General features: G+C 34.5%; 1 protein-coding gene across 1 annotated transcript; it reads right to left on the bottom strand.

The window, feature by feature from the left end:
* Window positions 1-571: 571 nt before the first annotated feature.
* On the bottom strand, window positions 572-18,888 carry LOC138329958 (17S U2 SnRNP complex component HTATSF1-like). The gene is made up of 8 exons (XM_069277268.1): window positions 18,594-18,888; window positions 17,765-17,925; window positions 17,182-17,584; window positions 16,666-16,874; window positions 15,892-16,061; window positions 15,374-15,482; window positions 1,419-1,508; window positions 572-1,000 (listed from the first exon to the last, which is right to left on the bottom strand). Exons 2-8 carry the CDS (start codon window positions 17,894-17,896, stop codon window positions 608-610), a joined length of 1,506 nt encoding a protein of 501 aa, XP_069133369.1. The 5' UTR covers window positions 17,897-17,925; window positions 18,594-18,888; the 3' UTR covers window positions 572-607.
* Between the last annotated feature and the right edge of the window lie 439 nt (window positions 18,889-19,327).

Raw genomic sequence — 19,327 nt, 5'->3', positions numbered from 1 at the left:
AAGTTAACTATTTTAATAGCTATCGTCAGTCTTTAAAGTATATTTGATAAATGCACAAAAAAACAAGTGATGAAAGAAAATAATACCGAAGCGTGTTAATCAATGGGTAAGTGTGACTATTGAACCCAATGCAAAGGTAATCTAGATTTATCACAAAGACGACGGTTAGTTAAAGATGCTCCACAGCCGACAGAGCATAAATGATATTCGTCATATTAACTATAATTGGTGTTTAATCGTGTATATATATAAATATATATATATGTATGTCTAATTAACACAAAAATCTAAAAAGGAAAAAAATTGTTTTGCCTTTGGTGCATGCGCAATCAGTACATCATTCCATATAGGATATAGTGTCATGGAATTTTGTCGGGCTGCAATTAATTATTTTTGATATTTTTTACTTGAAGTAAAATTAGAAGCTCAAACTTTTCAACGATGGTAATGGTGTAAAGTAAGTAACTTTTGTAACTGAAGAAAAATACTATATTGTCTGCTGCTGTTTTTGAAAAAAATACCATTTGTCAGCGGTGAAGCATCTTTAAAGAAATAAATAACAGACATTGCATATCCCTGATACAATTTATTCACTTGAAACCGCCAGTTAGCCCGTGCCAGTTGGTGCAGAACTGTTACTATTTTGTTCTTGATCATCATTTGACTGACCCTGAACCGTATTTGCAGCATCATTATTGTCCATACAAGCACTTTGGATGCTGTTATTATCGCTATTACTTTGTGTAGTGTCCATTTTGTCTTTGGTTTCATCACTCTCTTTGTCCTGCTTGGCATCAGCGCTTTCAAGAAACTTTTCCCACTTTGCTAACCGTTCCTCTCTCTCTGCCTCCGACTCCTCTATTTCGAACTTGGTCCGACCGTCCCATGTCGTGGCCATGATACGCCGCTTTGAGAACCATCTGTGATGTAATGCGGCTATACAGTCATCAGCTGATTCTGCTGTCTTGAAATACACCATCATAACACCATCAGGATGGTTCTAAAATGATACAAATAAAATATTTTATTTAATTTTAATAGATGTATATGAAATCATCCTTCATTAATTACGAGACAAATGATAACGGTCCATTGTGTTTTCTGCTACAAACAAACACTTTCAACTGCTAATAAACCTAATTTTCCATTAGGTTAAATTTTTGATTTGTCGCCTGTTGTTGTATTGAAATATGACCACGTTAATTAATATGCAAATAACACATATGATATCCTATAAATATGACAAATACATTTTATTTGATGTTATTATTATAAAACGAAATCTGATAAAGTTCTTTAAGGAGGTAGCAAAAATATTGCAATGTCAATTTCAACTCCTAACCACAATCATCCTTACCGCATCATTTTACGATATAATGTAGTCTCGTAAATAAGATTAAGCAACTTTCAAAACTTACGTCGAACATTTTAACATTTTTCACTTCTCCGAATCTGCTGCATTCATTCCTAACGTCATCTCTGAGATCATTGATCAAAGTTGGTTCCTCCTAAAAGAGAATAATACAGAGTTTATCCATTAATGCATTCAAGAAATATCCTAAGTAAAAAAATTAGGCAAAAAACGCAACAGAATTAGATAAAATTGTCAATAGAATAAATATGATAATAAAAAAATTCAAAAGGATATAAAAATGCGAACATACTTCAAACAACAAAGCATCTTTAAAAGCAACGATGACGACGGCAAATTGGTACAGAGATCAAACTGCAATGTGGTTTAATAGCAGTTAACTTTAATACAATTTAAGGGAAACGTCAATAATTTTGGGGTTTGCAATGGCTACTGCCTATGAAAAGCTGTTCAGTTGGCCTGATCTGAATGCAGCGAAATGGACCTATATTTCATTATGTTTACATGGAAATAGTTCCCATTCCCGACTACACAGATGTACATACCGCGTACACCAGTAACACGGTCCTTATAAATAATACTATAGTAGTAAAGGGTGCCTGTGCGAGTTAGAATGATCAGAGGGGGAAAAAGTCATTTTTGTTATAGAGGTACTCGGGACATTCCGAAAATCGTGACCTTTATTATATGCAGTTATGATTTATATGCACGGCCATGAATTAACTGGTCTCCGTAGTACTGTGGAAAATATGAAATATGCCATAACTCGTAACGTGATATCATACAGATAAAACTGAAGCGTTTACCAAACCCTAATAAATAAATAGTAACAAGCCAGGGTAGTGTCGGTGACAATAGCAATGTGTCATTCTTAGTCGTTGTACTATGTGAAATACATGGGCATAACGCAGTACCCTCTACTTTCGGGTGTTAATTTATGTGAAGTGGGTTTCATTCATCAATGTCACCCTGGGTTGTATATATCTGTATACATGGGACAAAGGTATGTGTTATAGTCGGTATGATTAGTGCGCCACACACGTATGAGAACAACACAATACAGATAAGTTCTTTAAACCACTGAAACAAAGACATGTGATGTTGATGAAGATGTCGTTTAAGATAAAAGAATAAAAGACTTAGAAAAGCGGTACAGAAAATCAAAGTTCGTATCCCAAATATGTACTTTAGTTTTATTTTTACGACATAAACACTCTGATAAGCAGAGGAGTTTAAGGAACGACAAGGAGACAATTTCAATCAGATTTTTTTTTAACGTATCGTGGAAGGCAAACACATTGTAAAACGTTCTGCTTCACATATTTATATGCGTTATTTCATGCAGGTGAAGATCATTTTTACTTTGAACTTTAGACACCATTAGATAATTGATCTTATGCACGAAATAGGCAATATAATGATACTGTTTCGTTCGAAGAACTCGTATGAAGATTAAACAGATGCTCAAATAGATCAAACGTACTACAAAACGGTATTATAATCATGGAAACATAAATTAACATAATTAAATAAATTTGAAGAGAAATCATTTAATGAACTATGTTTATGACAACCAGCGTCTCTTCCGGTCAACTAAACGCTCAAACCTGACTATTGAGAAATTTAGCGTGTAAAAATTAATTTTCACTCCGTGCAATAGAGGTTCAACCATCAAAGTATATTCAGTGGATGTCAAAAAGAATATCACTATTATAACATGTGAACAAATAACCGAAACTCATTTTTTTTCAAATTACTATAAAACTAAAAATGTCAGTGTGGGTCATTGCTTTACTTTGATATGTATACATCACAGGGATATTTTTATATCCACATTTCTACATGTCACACTAATATGAAAAACAATAGAATGCATAGCAATATCTATAATCCAGCACTTAAAACGACTTCTTTTCTTTGCAGCATTACATCGCAATGGGTTTTAGATAAGAAGCAGACATGTATCGTTCATGTATTTCAGTAACAGATGAAATCGTACGACTGGAATACCTATTAATATATAGAATAAAACAGAGTTTTGTTTGATTCGGTTTGCGACAGAACCCATCACTTAGCCTCCCGCCGTTTACCGTTCTTCCATAAAACCAAACAGCGCATGCTTGTGTGGACTTGTGTTCACTTACACATCCTATGAAGCCAATTACAATTCTATCACGGCAAATTCCTTCACGTGAGTCTACATATCAATTTGCTAACAACCTCATGCGCATTCAGATGTGAAATGGACGCATTAATGTTTTGGGGGACAGGAAAAATGCGAAAAGCTTGCGCAGCACTATGCCCCTGTTGGGATGGAAATGACAAAATTCCAGCATGCAAAATACCACGGCCATTTTGCGACATCTTACTTACATAAATCAAATAATTGAATTACCTTCTCCCAGTATTGTGTAATTTGTTTTTTGAAATCGGACCCTTGGTAGCATTTGTCTTGGAGCAGACGACACGTGTAGCTCCCCGACCTGACAGCCTCGTGCAGATGGCATGCATACCTGGGATTACTAGCACGAGCAATAATGGTTTTTTGACGGAACCCGATCCTGCCAATTATTGTGGATATTACATCTAGCCCCTTTTCCATTCATACATAATGGCTGACTTTTAACCAATTTCCTTACAGTTTGCCACGGAAATATTTTCCTTGACAGCGACATATCTTTCTCGACCTGTTCTCCAACTTCATCCCTGTTTTGAAGTCTGTTCTCCATGTGCAGTTAAGACGAAAAATCGGATTCATTTTCTAACGGAACAGCTAATAACTTCAATTACTATTAGCGTCCATTAAAGAAACATTTTTGGTAATAATGAAGTTGTATAAAAACAGCACTGTCCGTTTGTATTACATGTGTTTGCGTCTTGTACATGTCGAGTTGCACCTAATGTTTGCCTTTACGTGTTTGCACCTGATGTCTTTCGAGTTTCGTGTTTATCGAAGTTAAACGTTGGCGTGTGAACTACATATTAGCTATGCTGATTTCCACAGTTTTGTATTGTTTTAATTACATCGAGTTCAGCCTATGATTTGATTTGTCCATTTGACACAATCAATGTATTTAAATGCGAATATTGTCGAATATAAGTATAATATGTAAAATTAATTAATTGTATATTATTAGATACAAATAATTTTCTTTGACTTTTTTATTATTATTATTTTTTTATTTTATTTTATTTGCAACACAGCCGAAAACGTACATAATACAACGTATGAATGTTCATGGATCACTTGTGATTGTTAACATGAAGTTTACATACGTAATCGAGTTTGTCCTGGGCAAAAGAGATACCTTATCTTGTAAATTTACGTCCCAAAAGATGTTGGATATATTTGCATTTATAATAATTGAAAACATAGACATTTAAATAATAGACAATCGAGATCGAAAAAGTTTCCCGTTATTTTTAGTATGTATAATTTAACGTATGTAAATATATCATTAAAAATTGATATATCTACAAAGTGTGTATTAATAAATAATCTAATTTCCGATAAAAGATGCAATATTACATATGTTTATCCGACACACAAAAACGAAATCACCAAGTGTAATGACCAGCCATGTGAACTTGTATATTAAGAATACAGATTATATCAAGACTATTAAATGTATAATGCGACTGTTTATGGGAGAAACAAACGAATACCAATTAATTGTCAGTTCAAATAGCCGAAAACAACCTTTAAATATTGCATATGTTTTACGTTGACATGTGAGATATCTAAACATTAACTTTTGATAGATTCCACCCCCAATTTCGCTCAGAAAAGGGTATGCGTTTTATGGTGTCCCTACAGCGAATGGTTCCCGTAAAGAGCCACCAGACCTCTATACAACAAAAGTATGTAATAACACAAACATAGAACCACCTTTTGCAATTTAATGTCATTTATTTCTGTAATTAAGAAATACACATTAAACTTAATAACAAAATAAGCACATTTCATGGTGCAATTTCAAAATCATTTGCACATAGAAGTTAATTTGATACACCCAGGAATTTCCTCATTTCTGTAAAACTGTAAATTCGCGATCCAAATTGGACGACTTCGCCGTGTCCTTTTTCATGGTGCCGTAAAATACCCACAATTAATTCAAAACTTGCCATAGACATTTTTTACATATGACAACTCACTTTGATGTGGCAGAAGCCAAATTTACACAGTTACAGAGGGAAACTTGTCCCCCGACGGGACTGAGGTAATTGTAGGGGATGGCCACAGTAGTCAAGCGCCCTTCATCTTCTTAATTTTCATCTGAGAAAAATCTAAATTTAATAACTCCCTTTCTGGGTTTTAGGTAATTGTTATTAGGTCCCTAAACATACCCTCACTAATATCAACGGTACATATATATACATAGACAAATTATTCTCATACAAACAGCACTGGTTATATGGAAACAGGGGGTAATAGCCTTAAGTAGCCTAATACAGTCCTGGAATTAAATCTCAACTTGGGGTTAAGTAGCGATACACAGTAAATAATCGTCTATTTAAATCTTGCTTGTGATGTCTCATTAAAACTAAGCTCAGTTACAAGTAACCCCCACGGGCCCGTGTATCCATACTTTTTCTTTCACTCTGCGGCCAGATTAAGTGTCTTAACTCGCCTCACCGTTACGAAATCTACCTAGAGCTTATGTGCATTTAATAATTACATTTCGGGACAAGATATAATTCAGCCCGAGTTTTTCCCACACTAGACTTAGACTTAAATCTGTCCCGAACCAGCTTTGGAATGATTAATTAGTTTTTAATGTCCTCTAGAAAACAAACTCTGTGCCAAACAGTATAATTTCAGTAAAATGAGAAATTCTTGTCCTGCACATTATGAACTATTCTTTACGCTGGTAGCTGTCATAATTGATTATAAGACTTCACTAAATTTATCCGTCGAGCATTTAAACAAGTTCCAATAATAACCAATATGAACATTAATTTGAATGAAATTCCGTCATATTATATTTATTTCTATTAAAATTATTTTTCTGAAGACTTTTGATGAGAAATATTTTGTCGATGATATAACGGCATAGTTTACCAAATTAAAGACATTCTGTTGACGATTATATAAACGCATGCTTTAGATAAATCTGATTTACTTTTTTTCTTCAAAATTTCCTTATTAATTTGCGCACGCAAGTTGTCCTGAGAAAAAATTACAGATTAAAATTTGCCATTTCAACACAAAAGTAATTTTACAAACTACAGGAAAGGAATGTTTCTCCAAAATTATCAGATTTGAAAATGGTAAAAAAAATCTTGAAATAATTTATTAAGGTATTACGATTCGTCTATAAGCCGCTAGATGAAACACATACTCGCATTTAATCAATTTGTTTGCTTGACACTGCATATCAAATCTCATCAGTATTAAGTCTGCTGTACTTTGCTAATGTTTTCTTCAATAAATTGTAATTGAATCACAAAAATGTATAACAATATTGAATAGATTGTCCGTACATACGTGTAATATTTGAAGCTTATCTGGATTGTGGCAGTTACAATAACTAATTGCCATTTGACATCTCTCTCACGAAAAAAGTATTTTCAGAGAATACTACCAACGACTTAATGTCATGATTTTAAATAATTATTATAAGCTTGCAAACTTCAAAGAGTTCAAAATTTTGTAACATATGAAATATAGTAAACAAACCTATGTTTGCACAAAGGGTTTTTCATCGTAGCAAATTGCATTTAACCGTCAGGTTTTTTTTTGTGGTTTTTTTTTAATTGCTACACTTATTACTTGTAAATGTTTTCTATTGTCACTATCAAGTTATCAACTTCCGGGAAAATCTTCGTAAATATACAATAGCTAAAGAAAGCATGTATCTGGTTATATCGTGGTTAGCGAATGATTTGACTACACTAGAAGAAGAAGAATGCGAACTCGTGAACTATTTCGGTTAAATGTGAAACATTATACAAAGACGTAGAGTAACTAAGTGTGAAGCCATGTAAACGATATGGTTGTTTCTGTCCGAGGAAGCGAGAGATATCGGGGAATATATTTCGGACGGTGACAGTTTCTTTATCATATAACCTTCGCAAGCGTTGTTGTAGGTCTCGTTGAGGCGGGCCAAAGATCACATCACAAAACAATCACAACTAACAAATACATCATGAATGCTCTCAATAGAGATACATCACCATCATAACCTACTAAGCCAATATCACATGTGGCTGAATATATATTCCATAGAAATATCACATGGACCATCGATTTAGTGAAATTCTTCAAAACTTCATCACATTTTCCATATTATTTACTTTGGGCAAATTATAACTAGAAACAAACATTTTCCCTTTTCAGCATCTACAAAACAAATAAGTATAGTAAAGGATACAAAATTTTGATCTTGTTTTTGTTCTTTTTTTTCAACATTCTTAATTACTTTCTGAATTTCCTCTTGTTTCTTCTTTCTTGAAGTAATCAACACGAAAAATGTTTCCCGGAACACTCGAAACAGTTCATACCAATTGTAATGCAGTGACATAAGTGGAAACTGTGAGACTATAGAAAGTACTTTATAGTAACAAAGTGGTACTAGCAGGTACTGCAGTATTTCCACTGGTGCTACAACTACAGATGTAGATATAGGTACTACTAAAAAGTCCTACAGCACCTTACACGTGTTAACTGTTATCGTCACATGCCACACGGACGGAAACTGACTGCAGCTAGTCAAATGGGAAGTGAATACAAGTCTGTGGAGTCTACAAACTGTGGGGACAATTATTGCCCCTATGTCAGGGAAAGCACGTATAAACGGTAGCCTTTTATCTGAGGACTTGAAGGCTACTACGTGGTTCCCAAACCTGTGTGCAGGTGGTGGTGTAAGTCACGTACTAGTTTGTATTGTTACATAAAACTGACATATTTTCTGTTACATAGGCAGGTGTGATGTCCTCCACCAGATAACTAACTCTTGTGTTCTTGTGTCTATCCTAGAAATATTCACATCATAACAAGTTATTAAAATATCAAACGCCTTGTAAACATTCCGATGCTAAGACGTTCAAACAGTAGAACTGTACGTATACGTACTGACATCACATGCCAGGCACTATTCGCCAATTACAGTTGAATACAAAATGCTTATACATAGCAATTACATGGCATGCATTTTACCATAACCTGATTAAAAGCATTAATACCAAGACCAAATGATAAGCTTTACAAAATCTACAATCACTTGAAAAAAATCGAAATGACGATTTCCACAATGATGCAACATCACAAAACAAGACAAAAACAGATATATCTGGTATTTTATTATAAACATTTTTTTTGAAGACATGCTCGAAATGTGTGATGACGTATTAGATTTGACTATATTGTGCGAGAAGCCATATGTCAGTACCATTCTTTTTTCGGTGTTAAATAATGAAATTTTAATTGTCTATTAGATCTTCTCTTCTTCCGTTCTAGTTACGCAATTTTTTATCGTAGACTTTATATCAATAACCTGTATTATTTCTCGCAAATAGCAATACAACTAACGGAATCAAAATGCTTTAAAATACCACAATATGTTTTTTTTTTCTTAATTCTGCTTCGGTTTAATTCCCTTTTTTTCCAAATGATGTTCTCAGTTGAGTCTCCAGCCTTGTGGCGAGCTGTGTGAGGTATAGGTAACCTGATCAACACACCGATAGACAGGTTCTGGGTGTATTCATTTCAAGATGTTTGCCTTAGATGTAAACCACATACTTGACAAGGTTAGTTTGTCACCACTAGCGGTGCTGATGAGAGAGCACTTGACACAAAGAGCCTCCTTTGGTAAAGAAAATTCCAAACTGTTCTGAGAGGTGATATTGATATGGGAAATGCATATCTATAATGTCATTTGACATTATTAAAACCATTTGGCACTTTTCAAAGGACCGGTTTTGGGGGTTTTGTTCGCCCTTTCAACTACATAAGTCTTTCATTTTAAAGAAGTGAATTCAACAAAATATTATTCAGAAACAAATTCAGAATCTCGACGGCATTAATTCATAACACTTCCAGTATTTTCCCATCACGGGTTTATTTCATGATACAATATTGCTTTTCCTTTTTACAATTTTATTTGATCTAATGTAACTCTTTTGGCTTTTTGGTTATTTTATACGATCAACTCTCAAATTCATTTTAATAACGTTGTAGTCCATGAAGGACGATTATATTGTTCGTAATATCCTGTATATCATGTGCAATATATGCTTCGATGCTAAAACGTTGCATATATTTAATAATGCATTGATAGTTGACACATGCCGCAATGGACCCAATGAGCACTCCCATTCCTATCAGCGCCCAACCTTTAAGTTCAATAACTCTGATTTTAAAATGTAAGTTTCAATATGCTACACCGTTGATAGATGTTACTTTTTCTCTATCAAAAACTGGCGCAGACGAATTAGTTTTTTCTTCCGTTACAAAGTTACTTATTTTACACCACCATTGCAAAGTTTGGGCTACTTACCTTATCTACTTCAAGATAAAAATATTACAAATAATTAATTGCGCCCCCCCTCCCCCCCCAAGAAAAAACAAAAACAAACAAGAGACCCAGACCAGAGGGCCTGTATCGCTCACCTGGTTTGTAATGCCAAGTAATGTTCTGAATATAGGTTCATTGTTTCTTTTCTATACAAGTTCTGTTCCCTTTCCCCGTAGGATGTTATTGGCCAAATTTGGTTACAATCCATGCAGAACTCTAGGTCAAGTAGCGATTTATAGAATTACCTCTATTTCCCCAATTGGGCCACGCCCCTCCTGCCCCCCGGGGGGGGTGTCAGAGACAAAATTTACACAATTTCTGTTCACCTTCCCCCAAGGATGTTTGTGGCCAAATTTGGTTACAATCCATTCAGAACTCTATGACTAGTAGCGATTTAAAGGAAATGTTGACAGATGGACGACGGACGGATGGACAGATGACGCACGACAGACGCCGCACCATGACATAAGACCCTAAGACCCTAGGAGGGTCTAGGTCTAAAAAACAAACAAAAGCATGGCACTATATGGAATGCATACTAATTGTCATTCATCAATTTTATCTTACTTGTGTTAATTAGGCATACCTTTACATTATAAACACCAATCATTGTTCAATTGAGTATCGTTTATGCCCTGTCGGCGGTGGAACGTTCGTTTTTAATGATGATTCTGACCTCCATGGAGCATGAGGGATACGGTCAAAAGAGTGAAAAAGAGGCGATTTATTGAGATTGTTAATTTTCATAAATTTGTAATAACTCAGAAACATCCTTATGAAAACATGAACAGACTTTGCATAAATATGGAATAGGAGGGTCTAGGTCTAATAGCAGTAATTCATCGAAATCGTGATAAGTCGTAAATTGTACAATGGACCACATCTGGTAAGAAACATATTTGGGGTATTTAAGAGGGATCGATAAATGGAAGCATATGTTTACATGAATAGTGAAATTGACATCCTGTGGATTGAGCAGTAGAACAATAGGGTAAACAAAAACAGAAGTAACTAAATTATTATTACAGCTGTAGTTATAAAGTTCACAACGATTTAATCAAATTTGTCGGAAACATTGTTAGAGGGCAGATATCATCAAAGAGTGGCTCTGAATCCCCTAGGATCAGTGGATATTTACTAAATTTGGTCAGATACATTTTTGAGGGATTTTATGAATGATGAAAATGGACCTCCTAGGGCAAGAGGGATGGAGAAATATATAGAGAAATATACATGTACATATAATATGAACTGATCATAAATTACTTAATTAATCAAATTTGGTCCGAGATATCCTTAGAGTAAGATAAACAGATTCATGTATATTTTTTGTATGTTTTTTACGTTTCAGGGAGAGTGCTCTACATATTTCACTTGCAACAATATATGGCATCTGTATAATGTACCCTATGGACACTGAAATAATGTACCGATTACAATCATTGTCTTAAAATAGTGGTCAACTGTCGTTAGTGTTCTAAATACTTCATTTGTAATACCAATATAAATGTCATCATATTTTCTATTAGCTTTAATTACAAGAAGGACGTTTCGACTGTATTAAGATATTCCAAATATCTTCTGTTCAAAGGGAGACAACAAATATTCAAATCATATCAAAACACAACCTATATTGTAAGGGAGGCTATTCACACAAATCTTTCCAAAAGCTGTACTGCAGAGCTAGTTTATTCACTGCGATTTAAACAAGGGAAATGTTTCTCTCAATCGAGAAAACAACGATAATAATAAGACATTTGAAACAGGTAAGGAAAAATTATTTTCATGAATATTATAGATAAAACACTTCTTTGCTGTTGACAGATCGGAAATATTGTGTACGTGTAGCTGGTAACATTTGCAGGGAAGAATTTTCATCTCCTCATAGAACAATACACTAATTATAACATGTAATGGCTAGATCGCCAAAACTTAATTTGTGAAAATTCTTTTTTTTTTATTCATTTAAAATCACAATTTTTTTAAGTTACAAAATTACTGGGTATACTGTATGTGGGAATTACAGAGAATACCATCACTACAGAACAGATCATTCCTACACATGTTATAAATATCTGATATCTTATTTATTTCAAATACAGTCAAAACTACCTTTACGTCATAAGAATATCTAACAATTCAATAGTGGTAATGGTGTAAAGTAAGCAACTTTTGTAACTAAAGGAAAATGTTTATTTGCATGCTCCTGTTTCTGATAGAGAATAAATACCATTCGTCAGCTGTGTAGCATCTTTCAAGAATTTACAGTCATTCTGATGGCAAATATTATTACATGTAAATTGAACTCCAATTAATCAGTCACCTGTCTCCTGTCCTGTCCAATATACTTATTAATCATTTGACTATATTTTTCCAACTATAGCCATGCAATTCAATAACGATTGAAATTCATGTTTATGTACTGTACATGTATGGAAATTGGCAAATGTAAAACAACAAAAGATCCCAGAGGGATCATGGCGCCCACCAAAAAATGATCTATGTCTGACAATAGAAAGAGGGATCTTTTCTATGCTTTTCAAACTTTTTTAACAAACTACAGGTACATATAAAATTTAAGACAGATTGCTGGAGTTCTTTTTGAGAAATTGCGGTAACAAACTTTAACAATGAAATCCAAAATTGTGGCTGGATGGTCGTCTTGTTGACTAATCTCAAACGGCATTTGCACAAGTAGGGCCCAAGGAGAACCTACATATGGGATTGGAGAGAGACCCCTTCAGCACTTTCTGAGAAATAGTAGTAACAAATATCAACTACCAAAATCCAAGATGGCGGCCGATTGGCCATCTTTCGCCCGATCAGTCTCAAGTTGCAATATGCACAACTAGGGCCTTAGGGGAACCTACATATGAAATTTGAGAAAGATCTCTTGAGCACGTTCTGAGAAATAGCGGTAACAAACTCTTACTATCAAAATCCAAGATGGCTGCCTAGCAGCCAAAATGTATTATGCACAACTAGGGCCTAAGGGGAACCTACATATAGAATTTGAGAGAAATACCTTCAGTATTTTCTGAGAAATAGTAGTAACAAATTTCAACTACCAAAATCCAAGAATGGCGGCTGGTTGGCCATCTTGTTGCCGATTGGTCCCAAAATGCAATATGCACAACTAGGGTCCTAAGGGAACCTACATTTGAAATTTGAGACAGATTCCTTCAGCCCTTTTTGAGAAATAGCGGTAACAAGAAATGTTAACGGACGGAACGACGGATAGAATGACGGACTATGGACCATGTACGAAAAGCGATTTGAAATATGGGGCACTTAATAGAACAAAATAAATACTGACCTGTCATAAAATTAGTGCACAAAGTATGCCATAACTCAGTTTGCAAAAGGAATTAAAGTAAAGAAACCAAGGTTTCATATCTTCAGTTTGAATTCAATTCTAGGTAAGTGAAATTGAGGCTCAGGGGGAGGGGCGCTTATTGGGTCAAATATGGTATGTATATATATAGTCACATTCTTAGGCAGCATAGTTTAAAGCTGACAATGTATTTAAGAAGTATTCAGTTAAGATTAAAAAAAAGAAATAAGTACACTTGTATTTCAAAAATTGTGCATGATACATCCCCCTGTCGAGGTCAGCCATTTTTGTAATTTTCTCTCTACCAGTATTCCGACGAGCTCACCGACCCTTGTATAAAGCATGTGAATCGACACAGGTGCACTCAGTCATGGACATATACACCTAGCAGTTGTCCACTGTGAATCACCTACTAATACATAAACCAAGCCCTTACTTGTAAAGCTGTGTAGGGGTTGTTTTAGCGAGTAAACATGTCAACTCCTCTTAGCTGTCATTTGTTTCACAAAATGATGTTTCCACATAAATGAATAGAAATCCTTGTAATAATTCTTCTAAGTATCTATCATACCTGATATACTCGACTGTCCCAAACAGGTGACGCTTCCATATATAAACTACCAAAGACACACACATTTACATGTACAAGTAAAATCTAGTGTAAATTTAAGTATTTCATAAGCTGGTAATTGACATATTTTTGGATCCAGCGGACAATATTACTTCAATGAAACCTTGTCCGATGAGTGCAGTGTTGAATTTTGGATTTTGACTGTTAAAGTTTGTTACCACTATTTCTCAAAAAGTACAGTTGGCATTTATCTCAAAGTTTGTATGTAGGTTCCCCTAGGGACCTAGTTGTACATATTGTATTTTGGGACCAATTGGTCTACAACATGGCCGACTGGCCGCCATCTTGGATTTTGGAAGTTAAAGTTTGCTACCACTATTTCTCAGAAAGTACTAAAGGATCTTTCTCAAATTTCATTTGTAGATTTCCTTAGGGTCCTAGTTGTTCATATTGCATTTTGGGACCGTTCGGTCAACAAGATGGCCGCCAGCTACAGGTGGCCAGCTTGGATTTTTATAGCTTAAGATTGTTACTGCTATTTCTCAGAAATCACTGTTGGGATCTTTCTCAAATTTCATATGTTGGTTCCCTTAAGGATTTAGTTGTGCATATTGCATTTTGGGACAGATTGGTCAACTAGATAGCCATTAGATAGCCATCTTGGATTTAGATAATTAAAGTTTGTTACCGCTATTTCTAAGAAAGTGCTGAAGGGATCTGTCTCAAATATCTTGTGCAGGTTCCCCTAAGACCAATTGATGAACAAGATGGCTGACAGGATGCTATCTTGGATTTTGATACTTGAAGTTTTTACAGCAATATCTCACAAAGTACTGAAGCAATCCGTCTCAAAGTTAATATGCCGTATGCATTAAAAGTTTGAAAAGCAGAGAAAAATTCCCCCTTCCTTTGTCAGAGGAAGATCATTCTTTGTAGGGCGCCAAAATCCCTCTGGGATCTCTTGTTAGTTTGACAGTTTTATCTGCTATTAGAATTTCCGAGTTTGTTTACGTTATAATCAAAATGGATCTTGCACATGGAATGAAGGTATGAATTCATTCATTACTTTTTATTCAACTTTATAGATCTATATATGGTCCTAAGAAACTCTTTTTTAGAAAACATTGAACGTACTTACCATTTTATTCTTATGGCACAGCCTAATGCTACATGTAAATATGTCTTGGGAATATAGTACAGTAGATCTAGAGCGGGTCAGGTGTTAGTTGTTACACCTTGAACAGTAAGCATTCGACTGATTGCACATGTGTGTGTGGTGCACACTCTTTATATAGAGGTCGGTAAGCGTGTTGTATCCAAGCAGAGTTAAAACAAAATGGCGACTGCAAGTTGTTGTCTCAGAAACAAATTTGGGAAAAAAAAAAATCTAATTTTTTAAATCTCAAATGTATATTTTTTAAGTTGCGTTGTCAGCTTTAAGCAGTCACCTGTCTTAAACAGCCAATTTTCATCGCTTCCTTAGGTGGGCAGTAAATATAGATTTGACTGTACCTTACTCCAAGGCTGGAGAATAATTTAAATGATCAAACCTTAGAAGAAAATAGACAGTCATTACTTACCTCAAATTCACTTGGATCAAACATGTTCTTTAGGACAACAACTTTCTCATTCTTAGGTCGAACAGAACCTTGTCCAAGATCTTTCTTCTCTGGCCTCCAGTCAAATAATCTGTGTAATCAAATAATTTGCCCATTATGAAGTGTTTCAGTACACATGTGTTTATTATCTGATTGGACAACATGTGAATCATCACACTTTGAAACGAAACTTGAAGTCACCAGTGTAATCAATTAAATTCATCATACATCTAGCAAAATATCAGAATCTGCAATGTAATCAATGTAAAGCAAGCAGGTGCAATAAGCAAAGATTTAAACATATACATGAAAACAGTACAAATGATTATTTCACCACAAATGATAATAGTACAAATGATTATTTCACCACAAATGATAATAGTACAAATGATTATTTCACCACAAATGATAATAGTACAAATGATTATTTCACCACAAATGATAATAGTACAAATGATTATTTCACCACAAAATACAATAAATTTATTCTTCAATCTTACTTTGCCTGTTTCTCCTTGAATTTCCGCTTGTCTTTGTTGCTGAGCTTTTTTTTCCGTTTGCTGGGATCAAAATCTCCCTTCATAGTGAACTTTGCCAGCTCTACCTTAACTTTATGTCCTCTGAAGTCAGAGTCATCCAGAAACTTCATGGCTAATTCCACAGACTCGACCTAAACACACAGACAAATGGGCAAAACAAAATACAAAGTAATTGTCTCCCCTTCTCTCTACTCTGTCAAGATCTGATCATCTTATTTTAGTTTACACTCCTGCTTGATACATATGAAAGTTTAATTTTTAAAAATGGAAATAAATTGTGATTACTAGTTATAGGCTGTCTTCTACTTCAAACCAAATATATTCAGATTATCAAAAGAACAAAAAATAAATAATTCTAATTTCTGAATGTTCACACTGACAAAAGTAACATTGAAATAAAATTGACACTAAGTGACAGTGAAACATCAACGTCCCCACCTCAATATAATATTTGGAAAGGACGAGATGGATTACACTATATTATCCTCCCTCCTCCAACCAACCAAGATCCATTTCATGACAAGAGCATATCAATATTGGAGCATAGGTAACAGTTTTTCTTTTAGTCTTCTTAAACAATTTCAACCAAACAGAATTGTATATATCATTATACTGTATTAGACTTCTTTCATTGCAAAACAGGTTAACCATTTCCATGGGAACCTTTAGCAAAATGGTAATATTTTGCAAAGGCACTTTTCATGCTAAATAATCTTGAATATTCTCTTTGCATACCTTAATATAACAACAGCGCCCGTCCCCTTTAGGGTTCCCTTCACTGTCCTTGTAAAGTTTGAGTTTGAGACCACGAGTGACGGGGTCAGCCATTATGAGGCCATACTTGCTCATCAGCTCCTTGAATTCCTCGTCGGTGATATCAAGCGGCAAGCCAGATACATAAACATTGGTGTTCTTTGCTTCATCAACATCAAACCAAGCAGGGGCTACAAATACCAAACAAAAAGCAACAGTGAAGTCAAATTTAGCCATTTACTCATATAGAGATAAGAAACAATAATTTTATATATATTTACTTTAAATTTAAAATTTCACTAACTGATGAGCAGATCGATACATGTATCTTTACAAAATTTAAAATTCATCATAATTCTTATTTCAATATTTACTGTAAATTGTATAAGAAAGCTAGCAATTACAAATATAATTTAGCAAATGAAACAAAATGAATTGTAAATTTACATCTTGTCACAACAAGCTGAACAATGTAAAGTATTTATGAAATTTAATTACGTTCTTCTGGTTTTTTGGGTTCCGACCCCTTCTTCCGTTTCTTTCCTTTCTTGTCCTGTTGGCTGTCATCTGCTGCCTTTTCTTCTGAATTTTCCTGACTATAATAATCATATCCCAAATATTCTACTGCTTCTTTGTGTCCATAATAGTATGCATAGTAATCAAAATATTTTTTCCTACTTTCATCGCTATTTTCATCAACTCTTCCCTCGCTTTCTTCCCCATCCTTGGCTTCCGTGCTCCCTGTTTGACCACCATAGTACTTTTTACAGTATTGGTCATACCACTCCTTGTACTCTGGGCTGTTGATGTCGGCTGGAGGGGGTGGGAAATCTGAAGTGTCAGCGCTGATCTCTGTAGCACCATAGCCCATTTGATATCTGGCTATAAAATCATCATCAATCTGTAAAGCATACAAAAGTCAGTTCAATTTTTAATGTTTCCACAAATTGGATTGATATATTAATCTGCTTTTTGTACTTCCATGAAAAGGAAAATTATTAATTAAATCTAAATCATAAATGTATTGATAATTACAATTATCTTTTCTTTTTATAAGTGTACATGTAGTTGTGTAATGTACCTTCGGAAACCATGCTTGTTTCTTGTCGTCCCATTCATACTCTGTCCCATCCTCATCAACTTTGGTTTTCTTCTTTTTCTCTTCCTCTGCCTTCTCCAGTGCAAGCTGTGCTTCAAAATCAGGTTCCTCCATTGGTAATATCAGGGAGTAAGGGAGGTAACCTGAAAATAAACACCAAATCAATAGAGTGAATATAGATACATGTACACTATTACATAGCCTACACCACGTCAAAAAGGCCTAAAGAACTAATAAATAGCGTTGTAACATATCATGTTAAACCATTCACCATAGAAAATGATTTATTCTTGTATTTTGAACTTTTCCGTGGCAAGTGTCACTTGATGATTTCATGAACTTGTAACAGGACGCGAGTAGTGTGCCTCCATCCGGGCTCAAACCTGCAACCCCAGACTTACTGGTCTGCCGATCTTCCCACTGAGCTAAATGGAAGTTTCTAAAGGGAAATTCCCTTTAGCACGAAGCTAGAAGGCGACCGTATAGGCCTATATCACTAAATTAAAACCAGCTACAAACTGCTCCAAAAGGGAATACTAATGAAATTTATCTTTATTTCTATCTTTAGCCTGTGATACTAAACTTTACAGTACTTAACTATGACAAACACATACCAATCGTGTCTGCTGTACTGCTTACTGAAAATAGTAAATTTTGTGCTGTTGTACGTTGGACGCACGTTTTTTTTTAACGTGCCGGACCTATTGTTTAAGAAGTTTATGCAGGTATAAGCAATAACAACAAACCATTTAAGTTTCTATTAATGCCTTAATATACATGTAAGGTATAAATGAAGTAAAATATCCATTACCTTTCTCTAATACACAGAAAACACAAAATAATTAAACTGCAATAAACGTGACTTAAATATCCTCGATATTGGCGGCCATATTTTCTCAACTAACGTAAAGCAGTCGTAGCATAACGTTATAGATCTATCGTGATTCACAGTCTCTAGGCCTATTTAATCAAATATCAAAAACTGACACTATTTTTCAATCGTTGGGTTCAATTTATTTTAAATACATACGCAATATGTTTTCAATACATTGTAAATGATTTTACGACAACACGATAATAAGGGAAATAACTCGTACATACCGGCGTAACTTGCTTTTCTCCATGACTGTTATATGCATTCATTAGTCCATACCAAATACAAAAAAAAAAAAAAAAACTGGCCCCCTGGGGCATAGATTCTTGAAAATGGCAATTACTTATTTGTTTTATTTCAATTAAATTTCACTTTTCAGAATATTCTATGATATCTAATTCCTTCGGGATTTTTTACCAGTATCTTTCGACAGCTATGAACAGAAAGAAAATGTTTACAATTACTTAACAAAGGGTTACAAGTGAAATGAAGCAAAAATACATCTGTACCATACAAGATTACACAAAACACCATTTACAAAAACATAAACAAGTACATTTAATAGTAAAACGCAAGCATAAGATATGTTTTAAATTATACAAAAAAAAAAAAAAAAAAAGAAGACATAATAGAATAAAATAATTCATTCGGATGATAGCTGTTTCCAATAT

The sequence above is a fragment of the Argopecten irradians genome, chromosome 1 (assembly GCF_041381155.1).
Source record: "Argopecten irradians isolate NY chromosome 1, Ai_NY, whole genome shotgun sequence".
Taxonomy (NCBI): Eukaryota; Metazoa; Mollusca; class Bivalvia; order Pectinida; family Pectinidae; genus Argopecten; species Argopecten irradians.
This window is presented reverse-complemented; position numbering and strand designations above follow the sequence as displayed.